This window comes from Clarias gariepinus, chromosome 8 (genome assembly GCF_024256425.1).
Source record: "Clarias gariepinus isolate MV-2021 ecotype Netherlands chromosome 8, CGAR_prim_01v2, whole genome shotgun sequence".
In the NCBI taxonomy this organism is placed as follows: Eukaryota; Metazoa; Chordata; class Actinopteri; order Siluriformes; family Clariidae; genus Clarias; species Clarias gariepinus.
Genome location: NC_071107.1, coordinates 6473295 through 6490832, shown reverse-complemented (window position 1 = coordinate 6490832; position 17538 = coordinate 6473295). Strand labels below are relative to the sequence as shown.

At 36.7% G+C, this 17538-nt stretch overlaps 1 protein-coding gene across 1 annotated transcript; it reads left to right on the top strand.

Moving 5' to 3' along the window:
• Positions 1 to 2545: 2545 nt before the first annotated feature.
• tmem134 (transmembrane protein 134) lies at positions 2546 to 12393 on the top strand. Its single transcript, XM_053501290.1, has 8 exons — positions 2546 to 2711; positions 5603 to 5853; positions 6351 to 6418; positions 6622 to 6708; positions 9148 to 9224; positions 9456 to 9500; positions 9674 to 9727; positions 10930 to 12393. Exons 2-8 carry the CDS (start codon positions 5647 to 5649, stop codon positions 11010 to 11012), a joined length of 621 nt encoding a protein of 206 aa, XP_053357265.1. The 5' UTR covers positions 2546 to 2711; positions 5603 to 5646; the 3' UTR covers positions 11013 to 12393.
• The last annotated feature ends 5145 nt before the right edge of the window (positions 12394 to 17538 follow it).

The following is a 17538-nucleotide window of genomic DNA, read 5'->3' as shown; positions in this document are numbered from 1 at the left end:
CACAGAAAGTTGTTGTTATGTTTATTGCATGAGAAGATTTCAGAGCAGTGTTCCGGTCTTCGTACGTCACTTGACACATCCGAGATGAACTGACACATAGGTAGGTTTATGACACATTTATAGGATAATGGTTTACAAATTACATGAGACAATATGTGAAATGTAAATACAATATGAAAATAAATATGTTGTATATGAAAAATTAAAAAAATAATATTTTTTCAAATACAAGTATACTTTTATATTGTTTGTTATAATAAATTTTTTATTTTATATATAAAATTATTTATTTGCATATTTATGACAAACCCCTGAAAAATAAATGTGTCACAAAATAAACATTATACAAGAATTTGTATTAATGGTCTTGAAGGCTGTCTCGTGCCTAGGGTTTATCATAATAATAATATATTTGATAATAAACCTATAAATTTATTTTGTAATATAATATTTGATAGTGATTATATATATATATATATATATATATATATATATATATATATATATATATATATATATATATATATATATATACATACACTCAGAAAAAAAAGAAATGTCCTCTGACTTTCAACTGTTTTTACTTTTAGTAAACTTAATGTGTAAATATTTGTATGAACACTAAAAGAGTCAACACCACAAGACAAACTAAAAATGTTTCACAATGTGTCCCTGAATAAAGATACCAGTCAGTATCTGGTGTGGCCACCAGCTGCTTGAAGTACTGCAGTGCATCTCTTTCTCATGGACTGCCTATTGTGGACAGTCTGATCACTGATGGAGGGATTTTGTGTTCCTGGTGTGACTCGGGCAGTTGTTGTGGCTATTCTGTACCTGTCACGCAGGTGTGATATTCGGATGTATCGATCCTGTGCAGGTGTTGTTACATGTGGTCTTCCACTGCGAGGATGATCAGCTGTCCTTCCCGTCTCCCTGTAGTGCAGTCTTAGGCGTCTCACAGTGCGGACATGGCGATTTATTGCCCTAGCCACTTCAGCAGTCCTCATGCCTTCCTGCAGGCATGCCTAATGCACGTTCACACAGATGAGCAGGGACCCTGGGCAAGTGTTTTTAGATGTTGTATATGAAAAAATAGAAATATTATGTATACTTTTATATTGTTTATTTTATAATAAAATTAGTTTGATCCAATTTATCATTATAAAATATTTATTTTTGATATATATATAAATATTTATTTGCATATTTTTATGACAAACTCCTGAAAAATTTATGTGTTACAAAATAAACATTATACAAGAATTTGTATTAATGGTCTTGACGGCTGTCTCGTGCCTAGGGTTTATTATAATAGTAATATCATATTTAATAACAATAAACCTATGAATTTATGTTCATATATAATATTTGATAGCAAATATGTGTGTGGGTGGGGGGGGAGTCCATGGCAGGGGGCATATACTTTTCTTTTTCCACGTGAGTCAGTCATGCTCTTTACCAATTAGATGTGACCTTGCCATTTCAACCAATCATAACCCGGCAGGAGCGCAGGCTAAATCCTGTTTACATGAAATAAACCTGCTCCCGAGCAGGTTTAAGCTTACGGATATGTTGCTATGACAACAAATGCTAGAAGCGCATCGAAGAACGAAACAATCCAAGATCAGGACAAATTCACAACAATTAAATCCAGCTAACTGAGTTAGCGACGTACGAAGAACGGACCCCAGGGATCATCTTCCTAAACAAAAGAACAAGACAGAAAGCTCATGCATTGATCCTAAAAGCCAAACAATTAAAAATGATTAATGTGTTGGATGATTTGACAGTGTGTCAGGATTCTGGAAGCAGCTTTTTGAACCCTGTACAAACTAACACATTAGCAGCAGGCCTCAGGCCAGATAAAGGAGCGCTGCAGTAATCAGTGGCCTCCAGAGCTTGGAGATATCACCATGCTGATTGTGTGTGTATGTGTGTTTTAGTTACAAAAATTAGGTCACTTGAAATATGACTTCTTGATACTTGACATTATTTGTGTTATTCTCAGACAGGAAGTCTACATAAACAAGCATATCTTTGTTTTACTTCTAGAAGGTTCTGAGAGTTCCAATCATTAATGTCAAAAGTGAACATAAACATAGCCTGCATTTAAGGTAAACAGGGACATCTAAAACATATTATCATACATTAACATTTTAACTATGAAAAAGCTGCTTTATCATAGTTCTTAAACTGTAGATGAAATAAAATAATTACTTCAACTGAAATTTAATATAACACTATTAGCAAAACAAAGTTTAATTCCTTTTGTTTTAAGCCACTGAACACAGATAATGTGTTACATTTAATGACATTGTGTAAATTATTGACATTTTGTATATATTTTTAACATTATTTTATAATAAAAGAAGAACTAAGCACACTTTATTACGTCTCTGTATCCAATGGATCACGAAGCGAATAACTAAAACGAATTCTATAAAATAAAACAATAACACTTCTATTCCAGTCCGCGAGGGGGCAGTAGAGAATAGATGCCGCTGTTACGCGCCGGAAGGGAAAAAAGTCAACAGAAAAAGAAAAGTCGCTCGCTGGCTAAACTCGCAGAAAAAGTTCCGTGTAAAGTTTTTGTTCATGTGAATGCGCGGATTTTAATATTTTATAGATTTTTTTTACCTTCACGCACGGTTACCTAGGAAACCTTATGGCGTGAATGTGAATCTCGGCATAGAAACGCACAAAAAACAACAGTAAGTATAAGATTACGACTTTATCACTGGTTCTAGTCTGCGATAGTGTTTTAGCCTACCCGTATTCCGATTGATCCCGCCTCCTGTGCTGTGGTAGGCTGAGCGTTTTCATTCCCGCTGATTATTGGTACACTGCGAGTAAGGGTGAATTTAGCAGCCAATCCTGGCGCAGCGTTGCGGAAGTAGTTGGAATAAGGGTAGTGTTAAAAAAAAAATAACGCCCGTAGTCGTCTCTTTAATTCTAAAAGCTTTTGGAATAACGGTATTATTTCACCAGGTTATGATTATATTGTACAGTAAGTACATTAAAATTCTATTTCGTCGAATTAATTCAAAGTGAAAAAGCTTAAATCAAAATATGTCGTGGTTTATGAGTTAAACGTTAAAAGAGACGCACAGCCTGAGCATTTCCTGTGGGTCTGATAAAACGGTGTCTTTGGTTTTCTTTAAATATGTCCGGATTAGATCTACATTAAAAAGATATTTCATCCTTAAAAATTTGCCTGAGGTCAACCTTCAGAAAATTATACTGCATTACAGTATACAGGGTGAACAATATATATCCTTCATTAATCACTGTATTGGTACCGAACGTAATAGATGACGTCATCAGGGTGAACTGTTCAAATCCAGAGATTAAATTAGATAAGATTCGACTTTATTTACTATTATCTTTGCAAAGTATCAGTTTGCACCTAGCCGCAAGTTTTCTATTTACAATAAATAGCATTTTGTTAAATGAGGTTATAGTTAATATGTGCAGAAGTGAGAGTGATCAATGTGTGAATAAGCATAAGGTATATATGGTAATATACATGGCCATTGGTGGCTCAGTGGTAGGTTTCTCGCCTTCTATGCAAAATGCTCCAGGGTTCAGTTTCCAGCCAGTGCTCAAACTCCACCCACTGGATGCAGTGCCAGTCTCAAACCCTGATAAAATGGGAGGGTTGCATCAGAAAGGGCATTTGGCGAAAAAAACTTGTCCCAAGATATGCGTGGATTCAATGGTCCGCTGTGGCGACCCCTTGACAGGAGGGGTTTCCTGAATATAAGCAACAATATATGGTAATATTCAGTATAACTTGGCAAATATTGTGCAGTGGATAAGATGTGTCAAGAAGATATCACATTCAGAAGTTCAGGTTTTTGTTCATAGTATATATAAGCACTTTACTAGTCTGATCAAATTATGTACAATAATCTAAGTAATCTGATCAAAATGTTTATAACAACACCTTGAGTATTCTAAATAAATTGTTGCAAATGCATAGTGATCTGATTAAAGAACTAAAGTAATCAGAGAAAGCCTGATAAAAGTATTTACAGTGGTAGGATTCCCACCTGCCATGCAGAAGGCCTGGGTTTGATTCCCAGCCAACGCTAGTGCTGCTCCCAAGACTGCCCAACGAATGGCGTCTGGTGTAAAACCTGCGCCAAGTTGTACGCTGATCAGATACTCTGCTGTGGCGACCCACTGTAGACCCGCATTTCAGATCTTCAGTTGATAGAAATAATAAATAAATTACAGAAAAAATTTATACGATGAAAAAAAAAATCTATTAAATCTAGCGATGGAGAGTTGGAAACCTTTTTTTAAAAAACACGTGTGTACAATGTTCATATAACAAGAAAAAGCCAAAAACGTAACCTTTTTTTTTTTTTTTTTTTTTTTTGTGAATGTGTTCCTTGTAACAGTGATGTAAGCGGCCAAAGGAACGTTTATGAAGAATATTTATACTCATTTTAGTGACCTTAACAAAATATTTTAGGAAGTTCAGAAATCTGATTAAAGTGTTTACGCATTCTCAAGTAATCTATGTATAGGAGACACAGAGTTATCAGATTCATTTTAGTCAAATGGCTAATAAAGCATGGTGGCTTGAGCAGACAATGCTTACTGGAGTACACTAACTAGTGTGTTACTAATTACACAGGATTCAAAATTCAGCACCAGAAGTCTAATATAAAATATTTAAATAAACATCTGTGAGGTAATTTAAGTTAAATTAAGAAATATAGGATATTTTTTATGTTATAAAAGGAGTCTCCAGTGTCAGTGCATAGTAATATTTAGAAGTGGTCAGATTTTGCTATATTATGTCTCTTAAATTGATCCTTTCTGGCTTGATTCGGACGTAAAGAATGATGCACCGTAATTGATATGTGTAGAGTGGGCGGGGAATATATTTAAACACGGTGTGCGTTCTGCTCTGTCAGACTCCTATATGAGCAGGGGCGTTCATATAATCCTGCTGCAGTGCTGTTATAGAGAAGAGAATTAATCAAGACCTTCTGGCCAATCAGAATAAACAACACAGCAGCTCTATGATGTAATAATATGATGTAAGGGTTTATTTTGTTTAATTGCTGTATAATATAACTACTGCTAATAATAATCTTTTAAACCCCTAACATTGGCCTGGTGTTTTATTTCAACATGTTAGTTTACAGAGCTGTGCTGCTTTACGCTAATAGACACTGGGTAAAGGAAGTGTGTGATCCTCTTACAGGAAGCCGTTTCCTCTGCGTCATTCCTGCTCCTAAAGGTTGAATGTGCCCTTCTGGTGTGTAGCTACCACACACCACTGAGTTGTGAGAGACAGTAATTAAGAGTTTTTTTTGTCCTGTTATCCTGTAGTGATGTTTATAGCTTAACAGAGCGACCACCAGGGGGCAGCAAACAGCAGCATACTTTTACAAAATGTTAAAATTTAGCAATTGTCTAATTAAAGAGAATATAATAGTATTTTATACATTTTATTCTAATCAATGTTCTTTTATTATTCGTTAAAGGCATATAATAGTTTTTTCTTAAGTTAATTCTGCTTTAAATTCTAATTCTATTTACAGAGTCAATCTTTTTCTTTCATTAAAAACAATTTTGCCCCTAGTGTACATCGCTCTCCACCCAACAAGAGCCTGAGGGTCTGTAACCATGTCGAAGCAGTTCACCATCGACGATGCCTTCTCATTGGAGGGGGTGGATGAAGGGGCGGGGCCAGACGAAGAGTTGGATGGATGGAAGGATAGAGAGAGAGAGCGTGATGGAGAGATGACGTTCGGCCCTTTGACTTTCTCCAAACCGCAGAGTCTTCCGTCGTCCTCCACAGGAACGATGGACCACAGCAACCTCAAATACCAGGCCAGGATTCACTCGCGTAGTTCATTTCACACTCTGACGAATTACTTTAAGACTTTTACACTTTTTTTTATTGTGCTTGCAGAGGAATTTGCAGAGATTTTTTTAAATCCAATTTAAAAATATATGCATTTGTGATAAACATATTTAAGAATTTGACAGGTTTTTTAAATAATAAAAAGAAATCAGTTGTCATAATCTATCACACAAATTTTATTAATTTTAAAAATGTTTTTTTAATTAACTTTATTATGTTTAGAAAATTTTTGTATTTTTTCCTAAAATAATATTGTAAATATTTTAACCTTTGAGTATTACAAACTCAAATATTTAAACTTTAGTGGATATTAAATATCTAAAAGCCAATAACAAATAAATATATTTATTTAATATATATTATGTGTATTTTATTCATATATATATAATATTATTTTTTTAATGTAAATGTTTGTTTTGTTTGTCTTGTTTTTAAATTTTATATTTTTGTATTTACTTTACAGAACTTGGAGAATGAGGAGGTTTTGGGGAGTCCAGTAAACTCCACCTTCAACAACCTTTTTAAAATCAGGTCAGATGTTCAGTTCCTTTCACATGCTGAGTGTGTGTGTGCCTTTCATGATGAAAAAACATTAGTGAAACTTGTAATAAATGTTCATATCACATTAATTGCCCAAACTTTATTGTATTGATTAAATGATTAAATTCATATTTCTAAACTCGTATTCATGCTTTAAAGAGTATTTTTGGTTCGTTTGTGTGTGTGTGTTACAGCGATCCAGCTACACTCTCCTACTGCAGCTCTCAGTGGTCTTTCAGCACACTCAGCTCTGTTACACAACTTTCTGCACATTGCTGCGGGTAAACACACACACACACTGAGGGATTGAACAGCAAGATACTCTGACATAAAGCCTGCTGTGTCGCCCCTCAGGGTATCTGAAATCGCTTTAATAAAAAAAAAAATTAAATTAAACAAAACTGTTAAAGTAAACAAACCTGGAAATCGAAGTGATTGATGATGTCACTGACTTGCAGCTTTGGGTTCACACACTGACTCTGTTGTTGACAAGGCGGCTGCCCAGTTCTCTTACCCTGCTGGTTGCCATTTAATCATTCACTCTTGTCATAGACTCTATCACAGTCACTAAGTAATGGGTTAGCGTTTCCTTCCTTGATAGGTTGTTAAGTGGTTGGTTGGCTCTCTTATCCATTCAGTCATTGATTGATTGATCACTAAACATTTGCATTACTGTTATCTGACACCACACATGGCTTTGTATTGCAATGGTAATACACTACATGGACAAAAGTTCAATTCAATTCTATTCAATTCAATTTTATTTGTATAGCGCTTTTAGCAATTTTCATTGCCGCAAAGCAGCTTTACATAGTCAAAAGAATTATTTAGGTTTGTATGAAATGTGAATTTGTATGAATCACAATGGTCAGTTTGTCCCTGGTGAGCAAGCCGAGGGCGACAGTGGCAAGGAAAAACTCCCTGGGATGGTAATAGGAAGAAACCTTGAGAGGAACCAGACTCAACAGGGAACCCATCCTCATTTGGGTGAAACAGAAAGCAGTAAATGATCTGCATTAATACAGTGTGTAGGGTGGGAGGCAGTTCAGCTATAATAGCTGATGTTAATTGATGTTAATATGGAGTCCAGGTAGTTATTGAAGACCCAGGTAGACTTGTAAGAAGTTCCAGTCATGAACTATCGAACTGTCAAGTCCCCAGAGAAACAGTTGCCAACACCAGTCAAGGCCAGAACCATTTTCTAGGTAGAGAGAATCATTCCCAGACACCAGACGCATCCCAGAGAGACACACGGGGCATCCATGTGACGAGATCTTCAGCCAGAAGCGGGGCACCAGGATTAGTCAGACAGGTCCGGAGGGCAGAGGGAGTCTGGATCACTGGCAGCTCAGGAACGACATGTGTAGCTCGACAGAGAGAGAGAGAAAGAGTGAAAGGGGGGACAGGAGGAGAGAGGAAAAAGAAAGAGGGGGGGAAAGAGAAGAAGAGGAGAGATGGCAGTTAGGTATGGTCACAGTCACACAATGTATAATGTGAATGTATATTAACTGTAGAGTGCAAGCAGAGACTCCGGCAGGACTAACTATGACAGCATAACTAAAAGGGAGAGCCAGAAGGAAACACAAACATGAGGGCTTCCTGACATGTAAAGCAAACAATCACCTCACCGTCAGCAAACCTGAGTGATCAATGAGAGTGAGGAAGACAGCATCAAAACATACCAGTTCACCATAATACTCTACGTCCATGAGTCCCCCAGATCTGCTCCTTTACCTATGGCAAATCTATTTATAAAAATGCTCGGCTAAATAAATAGGTTTTTAGCCTGGACTTAAACACTGAGACTGTGTCTGAGTCCCGAACACTATTTGGAAGACTATTCCATAACTTTGGGGCTTTGTAAGAAAAAGCTCTGCCCCCAGCTGTATTTTTCATAATACGCGGTACTGACAAGCAGCCTGCATCCTTTGATCGAAGTAGGCGTGGCGGATCGTAAGACACTAGCAGTTCGCTCAGGTACTGCGGCGCGAGACCATTTAATGCTTTATATGTCAAGAGTAGTATTTTAAAATCAATGCGAAATTTCACAGGGAGCCAATGGAGTGAAGATAAGATAGAGGTGATGTGCTCATATCTTCTGGTTCTGGTGAGGACTCTCGCTGCTGCATTCTGGACTAGCTGAAGCTTATTTATGCATCTAACAAAAGTATTTGGCCAAACCTATTAATTATTAAATTCAGGTGTTTCAATCAGGCCCCTTATTCTCACTGAAGGACAATCCTAATGCTCCTGCATACCAAGACATCTTGCCAAATTTTTGCCAACAGTTTGGGGAAGGCCCTTTTCTATTCCAACATGACTGTGCTCCAGTGCACAAAGCAAGGACTATTAAGATTCAGGATTCAAAGAACTTTATTAGACATGGTTTGATGGGTTTGGTGTGGAAGAACTTTACTATCCAGCACTAAGCCCTGACCTCAACCCCATCGAGCACCTTTGGGATGAACTGGAACAGAGATTGTGAGCCAGGCCTTCTCGTCCATCATCCGTGTCTAACTCATACAGAATGAATGGGCACGAATTCCCTTTCAAGAAGAGTGGAAGCCATTATTGCTGCAAAGAGGACAGACTCTATATAAAAGTATATGTATTTAGATACAATGTTATAGCAGGTTTGGCCAAATGCCTTTGTCTGTATATTGTATGCGAATAGCTCATATATTTTAACTTGAGATCTGTTTTTTTGCTTGTGTTCTCAGATGGACGTCTCATCCTTTAATTAAAAAGAACAGGAGAGTGGTGCTTGCCTCATTCCTTCTCCTCATCACTGGAGTCGGTATGATTTATTAAACACTGCATTTAAAGACAGCTTTCTTTTTTTTTTTCTTAGTTCATTATGGGCTGATAAGCCGGAAAAACGATTACAAAACCAGTTCTGCTTTGTGGACTTGTTAGCATTGTGTTTAATTTGTTGCCTGGTCATGAATTTCTTACACCCATTTAGAGAGTAGTTTGCATAACCTGCTTACTGAACGCTACATGTCTCCGTCTTTCTTTGTATCCTTAGCCCTGATTTTTACGGGTATTGTCCTCGAACTAAACCCACAAGCAGGTGAGATTTATCAGCAGAACTCAGTGCTATAATAATCCTGAAAATGTTGTGTAGCTAAAAAAATTCAAGTAGCACACTAAATTTAACTCCACAGATAACTAACACACACTTTAATAGCTGAATGTTGATGTGTGCTACTGTATGTTTAACAGTTCTCCTCTGTTTCTTCACAGAGGTTTCAAGTGCGATTTTCTTTGTCTCGGGATTCCTTCTCTTCATTCCTGGGGGTATGTTATTAAATATTTAACAGAAAAATTGGACAATTATGGAGGTGCATTAAGTTAGGATTAATGTACAAAAACAATAGTATTTCACGTTAGTCAATGAAATCTGATATCATATTTGATGTTGTATGGTAATAGATGATAACATGAAAGTAAAAAGGCGTAGCCTATTTGTGATCTGCAAGGAGACTGTTAAAAGAAGTTAGATATGTCAAGAACAATATGTCACACCTTTTATGTATTTACAGTGTTATGCAAATGTTTAGGCACGCCTTAATAAATAACAGATTTTGGTGTTTTTAAAAAAAGATATTTTTTATGTCATTAATCAAACAAAGATAAAACATAAAAACATTATTGTGGCACTGTGCAAAAGTTTGGGCACCCTACATAATCAGTACTTAGTAACACCTTCTCTGGCAGATATCACAGCTTGCAAATGCTTTTTATAGCCAGCCATAAGTCTTTTAATTCTTGTACTTGGAATTTTCTCCTATTCCTTCTTGCAAAAGGCTTCTAGTTCTGTAATATTCTTTGGTCGCCTTGCACGCACAGCTCTTTTAGGATCTACCCACACATTTTTAATGATGTTTAAATCAGGAGACTGTGATGGCCATTCCAAAACCAACAGCTTGCGTCTCTTGAGGTATTCCATAGTGAATTTCGGGGTATGTTTAGGATCATTGTCCTATTGTAGCAGCCATCCTCTTTTTAGCTTCAGCTTTTTTACAGATGGTGTGATGTTTGCTTCCAGAACTTGCTGATATTTAGTGGAATCCATTCTTCCCTCCACTCGTGCAATGTTTCCTGTGCCACTGGCTGCAACACAACCCCAATACCCCTGATAGATCCACCCCCATGCTTAATAGTTGGCAAAGTGTTCTTTTCATGAAATGCTGCTTCATTATGCTGTCATTTACTAATGACAGATGTCGCCATGCATCAGATCTAATGAGCTGATTAAGGTGTGAAGCTTCTGAGACTCAAGAAAAGAATTGAAAAGAATCTGAGACTTTTTGGGTGCCCAGACTTTTGCACAGTGCCATAATAATGTTTTTATTTTTGTTCAATTTAAGGCATAAGAAGTAACTATGCATCAATGTTTGCTGAAAATATTAAGTATTATGATTTAAGATAAAATAAGTGCACTTTAAGAACAAAATTTCTTTGATGTATTTAAATATATATATTTTCTTCCCTCACAGTTTACCACGTCATCTACATAAGCTGTGCTGTTAGAGGGCGAAGAGGATTCAAGTTCTTTTACCTGCCATACTTTGAGAAATAGTCTCTCTCTGTTTGTCCAAAGTCTTTTCTTTTTTTTTTTTTCACAAAATACAGAAATGAGATAAAGCTCTAGAGGTAACGCTTTACAACAAAATTCCCTTAAATAAAATTAGTTAAATATTCATTAATGTGAGCAATAATACACCATTAATAAGATTAAAGTAGTTAACACTTGTATTAACACCATTGATTATTGTCCAAAATTTTTCACAAGATGTTTGTGCTGGTTTTTCTGTAGGAATCACAACATTTAATCCCGCTGAGCTCCAAAATGTATAATTTACTTAGTGTAGATTTATCTCGCATAATTGATGGAATATGCAAGAAATAAAACGCTCTGTTTTGGATTGTTGGAAAATACTTAACATCTGGGTGGTGTGGTGCAGTTTGAAGCAGAGTTACTGTAACCAGCCTGAAAATAATTGATTAATTTTTTATATAACAGCACACCCTTAGGTGTTTAATTTATTCCCCTTATTTTACAGCAATTTATCAATTATTAAAATGTTTTTATTTATTAATCAGTCATAATTTTAATCCGGTTATAGTTATGTTTAATGCCGAGGAAACAAGTTCCAAGTTCTTACTTACATTATAGCAGCTGTAACCAGCCATCCAGGAACCAGCCAGATTTTTTTTTTTGTTATCCACTCGTTTTCTTTTTTATTAAAAGGGGAAAAAACACGGCTTGATTATTATTGATGTAAGAATTGAATATTTGAACAATCGTTTAGCACAAGTGTTCATTAATTTAATGAAACATTAATTCTAGTTTAATGTTACCTAATTCAATAAGTAATGTTTGTGAACCTAAATGTAAAGCGTTGCTGCTGTATTTGTGCAATCGTTATGTTAAATCCTGTGAAAAGTTTTCTCATTTTAGGATGTAATCTCATATCTTATATCCGAGTAGCTTTACTTTGCACATTACAGATCATAGATCCAGATTCAGGAGCAGTCACACAGCGACTGAGCTGAAATCACACTTCACTTTACTGAAACATTTTAAAGTTTTTTTTAGATTTTGTAGTTTATTAGATGTTGAACTTTTTTTTAACCCTAAAGCAATGGCATTGACTACATTTCTGCTGTAGGAGCCGTTCAGGGAAAAAAAAGTTGGCTTTGTCGTGAAAAGATGGGTGTAAATTTTGAAAAGATATTGATGATGAGCCTTGTCAGAAATCTTGAATGAAGTGATGAAGTACCAAGTTTCCTTTTCCTGCACTGTTTTTAATCTCTAATGAACTAATACCACTACTAACACTTTGTACCACTCAGTGAAATTCCAGCATATCTGCATGGAAGAGTTATTTTATTCTTTGTGTGTGTGGTTATTTTTTTAAAATCATTGTGACACTACAATAAAACTTTTTTTTAAGGAACTTGCCTTTGAATCGACTGTAACTGTGGCGTGCGGCTTTTTAGATCATAAAGCAGTAGGGGTGTCTGAATTAACTATAAAATACAGTTAAAAATGTAAGCGTTTTAACGCAGAAGCTGAGTAGGCACTTTTACTAACATGCAATCATTAGACTTGGATTACTTCAGCGTTGTACTGTGACCACAGTAATGTGTATTGCAAAAATTTGAGAAAAAAAAAATGCAAACCCTGCGAAAAATGCAGAATGAGTCATGGTCAAAAAAATGGCATGAAAGTGCACAGATAAAATAGGATGTTGCCCTAGGTTCCCCTTTGATACATTAATTGTGATAAAGTACCATCAAGGGTGCCCCTTTGGTAAATAAATGTAATGAAGTGCCCCCAGGGAACATAAATTATGATAAAGTACTCTGTAGGATGCCCAAAGTGATGGGAAGTTCGGATCATTTTAGTGACTCGGTTCTTTGAATCTCGTTCAGCAAAATTAACAAATCTTTTTTTGAGTCATTTAGTTCATTTCGTTCTTTTAATCAGAAAAAAAATAAAATGTTACCTTTTCAATAAACAGACCCCCAATACGTCTACATACACAAATTTTGGCTATATTTCCAGTAATGAAAATATTACAATGCAGCTGAGGACATATTATGATAAACAAAATGAGCAGTTCACCTTTTATATCATCTGGTCCAAATTGTTTGTTCTTTTGTCACATGACTCATAGACGCTATGCTGTGAATTACACAGGAAACAGAATTAAATGGTTCTTCCTATGGGTCTTCTAGTCTGAGTCGTTCGTTCTTTTGAATCTTTTGCACTGCATAGGGTCTATGGGAATCACGTGACAAAAGAACGAACGACTCGTACTAGAAGACTGCCCCTCATTTAGTGTCTCCCTGTCGATACAGGTTATTTCACTATATTAAAAAACAAGACTTTCTAGGAGCAAAATACCCTATTTTGTTGGACCAAATCTAAAATGCTGGCCTCCAATTCCTTTAATGGCCCAAAGATGTTGAAACTCCTTGGAGTGAGCCCAGGACTGTGGGCGGATGTGGCAATAACTGAGTTCCTGTATTGTGCAAGTGGTGTTAAATGATTGCGTGTACTTTTTCCAGAGTCAAATGCGTCTCTTCTGCAAGTTGGTGATAAATTAGGCGTTGATTTTCAAGGATCAGGTTTTCCACGTGCTGAATTTTCACAGGAACGACTGCAGTGGGCTCCGAGCCACCTGTCAATCACGTTTACACCTCTAATCACGGGCCTTTTGTTGTTTCTGAGCTCATCTATGAGTTCCAACTGTTATTGCATTACGGTTGCATTCCAGTACATGAATTGTCCTTCAGGCCATTTCCCCAAGCTGTTTTTTTTTGCCCTCTGACCAAGAAATCACAAAGCGGTTAAAAATTACACCATATCAACTGTTAAAGACGCACGCTCGGGTGCTCCAGAAACGTCCATCGGTCCACAGTTTTACTCTGTGATAAAGCACGGTTCTTTAACCACAAAGGAGATAATAGTGTTCCACATATTCACCATTCTTGTAGATCATGTTGGGTGTTACTTACCTTGTATTACCTTTTTTATAATGTTTTTTGTTGTTCGTCTTTGGGCTCAGTAACACTGCCGACCGGTTCCTCATGAGATCACCTGTATGCTCAGAGATTCTGCTTAGACCTGTCTGTGATTGGGAGATAGTGTTGTAAAGCTGTACGTAGAACCTTTAAATGACCATTGAGATGACACATTACCGACCTGCAAATCAATCCTTTCATTCCTTTTTTCAGGCCAATAACCAAATGTGTCATTGTTTCATTGTTGATTTATCAATTTTGATGAAATTGTTTAGTGACTTCTGTAATACATAAATACAACTAATGCTTACTACGCACGTGTGTGTAATGATAGAAGTGGGCATGGCTTTCAGGTGGTATCATTTCTTATACTACAGGTGGGAACTAGTACAGTACAATAGTTTCTGGTTTAATCCTGGGCTCAGGTTACGGAGTCTGTGTGGAGTTTCATATGTTTTCCTCATGTCCATGTGGGTTTCACTCAGGTTCTCTCCGACATCCTTCCACCTACCAAAAACGTGCCAGTAGGTAAACTGTACAAGTTAAATTGAGCATGAGCTTGGGTGTGTAACTGTGTGCGTGAGATGTCTTGTGACTTCACTATTTATTGTGTCCGCCCATTCAATGGAACAGTGCTGTGATTGTTCAGGAATTGAATTAGACACCCAGTTAGACACAATGCTTTTACATTATTTATTTATTTTTCATTCATTTCTAAATTATTCTCTCAAATTTTACAAATATCTATAAACACCCCTCGATAATAAACCCTAATGTAAAAAAATCAAATCATTTAAAATTCACGTATACGTACTCCAAGATCACTGAAGGTTTCAAAACCTTGTGATAACTGAACATCTTTTGCGTAACAGTTTAGTGTTTCTCAGTGCTGAAAACACCAGATTCAAGCCAACGCTAAGTGTGTGTGTGTGCACGTGCAGGAGAAAAAAAAACACCAAACTGTGTATTAGAGGAGCTACAGGGATCACACTGATAGATCTGCTTCATCAATGTCTAATAAAATAATAAGCAATGTTTAACATCGTTCTAATGCAACTACACGGCTATAAAGGTGACCAGGTGTAAAGGTGAACTTTTATTATTGAGAATTTATTTATATTGAGAAATAACTGCATTATTTTTTTTAACCAGGTATGTGTATTTGTATTATGTATGTAATATGTATTATTTTATAATAAGCATTAACTGCATTCAGATTTAAGGAGAAAAAAAAGTAGTGTATTTCATCACTTTCTAAGTATTATAGGCCTTATCATCATCTAAAAGGTTGACCCTGTTGTTTGCCCGTGTAAGAATTTTTTTTTTAACTAAAAACATTAAGGTCTCTGGATATTTATATAAGCGATTCTGGCTAAACATTTTCACTGGCTTCCGTAATAACTACATTTAACCAGCTATGCATGTGTCTAATAATCGCTTCGTCAAATATTCACTGATTTCATGTTCATGAAGTCAAAATATTCTCCATTGTCCTCTTTCTGACCCCCCGACCCACCATGTCTGCTCTGTACGATGCTGTTCACTGACTACACCCTGTCTCACCATGTGCTGTGAGAATGACTATGGGAGAATGATTTCCATATTGAAATTGAGGATGACGTATTGGACGAGGGTTTGCATGAGCTGCTACAAGGTAAAGTCTTTCAGCGGTATGATTTAAAGGGAGACGCGGCGATGCTAGAGACTGATAATTGATAGTAAATACGTGTCTTTGCATTGGGCACAAACACACCCTGTTTCTGATTGGTTGGAAGAGTGTCGAGTGCTGCGATCCGCACCACAGTGTTTATTTCTCAAGTACAATGGCAGGGTTGTGTCCTAACACCAGATTAGGAACGGACAGTTAGCGAACCCTGAGGAGGTATTTGCTGAATTTGACTGAGCATTGGATTAGAATAGCTAATTCGTCCTTTAATGCAAATTAGGCTGCGAAGAGTGAATAAAAGGTGTTGTTCCTATCTGTGATAGATTTTATTAGGCTTGAGCTACCTATATCCAGATGTTTTGCGCATGTCCGCCCTTTGCTTAACGACTGGGCTGAAACATCACATTCAAAATCATTTGAACCGTTTGCAATGGCTGCCTTATACAGTATGTTTTTTTTTTTTTGCAAACCTGGTATGACCAGCCATATGAAAAACTTGTGGCTAGCACCTGGACATCTCCAGCTTCACATAACTGTACCTATCACTCTTGGAATAGTGATATCTTTTTTAAAGTTGGAGAAAAATAAGTGTACCCTAAGATCTTTATCCTTTCCTCCCATCCTCGCTTAACAAACTGGCCGGCCATATCCGTGGCAAATAACCTTAGTGTCTTGCCTTGTACTCTAAATACACACGAGTGGGCGGGGCTTACAGGTGTCCTACTTTATTATTAACACCTGAGCGAATCATTCCACCGACCAGCTCATGTCCTGTTTTACTGCAGAGGCAAAGACACAAAATAAGACCCAGAACTCCTACGGAAAATGCGACAAGGTTGCCAGGTCTGGTAAAATAATATAATAAGATCAAACGTTACAGGATATCTTGGCAGTGTAATATGGTGTAAAGGCGATTAAAACGCACAATCCTTCTCAAGTACAACCTTTCACTTTGGTCCAAAAGTGAACCGTGCACTTAAATGTATGTAGTGTATTAATAATCTATTAAATCTCTTAGAGACTTTTCTATTAGCGGGCAAGATGGCACCGTGATCGTGACATGTGCTTACAGCAGTTCTTTCAAACCTTTTCACCTCCTTTCCTTCTGTTATTTTTCATTTCTTCACCTTTTCTTTCTCCTGCTTCTAGTTTTCGGTCTGTTTACACACCAGGGTTTTAGTTATTAGTAATTATACACACAACGCCTTATATCCATGCGCTGCCATTTCACTTCTGTTAATTTTTCATTTTTCACGCTCTGTTTAATGTTTGTACTGCACTGTACTGTACCACATTAATTCCACTCAGTGCTTGCGTTTGTATCTGGAACGTTCCCATCTAACTGCCCTGCTACGTCCCACTCATGTGCTCTGTTCACCTCCCTTATATCCATGTATTCTTATTTTGTCTTGTTAGAAATGTTAAATGTTAAAACTTTCAGTAAACTACGAACTCTCTGCCTATTATAGGTGAAGTTCTATCGATTCTATCCATCTATCATTGTCTTGTTTAACACCATCGACTTTGCTTTACACCAGGCCACCTATTAGCATTAACGATATAGCATTAGCATTTCTTATAAAACCTTTCTAGGATTCTATGATACAATCTGTGCTATTGTATTATTAACATTACTCTTACCTGAGAAATGTAAACACAACTTCACTACTAGGGACACATCGATACCTGATTCACTTCGTTTGCGGTACTTGTTGATAGAGATACTGTTACCAAAATGATTAACCTACTGGGTACTGATTAATCAGGGAGCATGAGCATTAGCCTTGTGTATGTCGGCTGCGTCTGTGTGCTCTTATTGATGAACTCATTGTGGTTTGTAGGTTTACACTGTTATGGTGTGACCATTTCTTGTGTGTGTGTGTGTGTGTGTGTGGGTGTGTGTGTT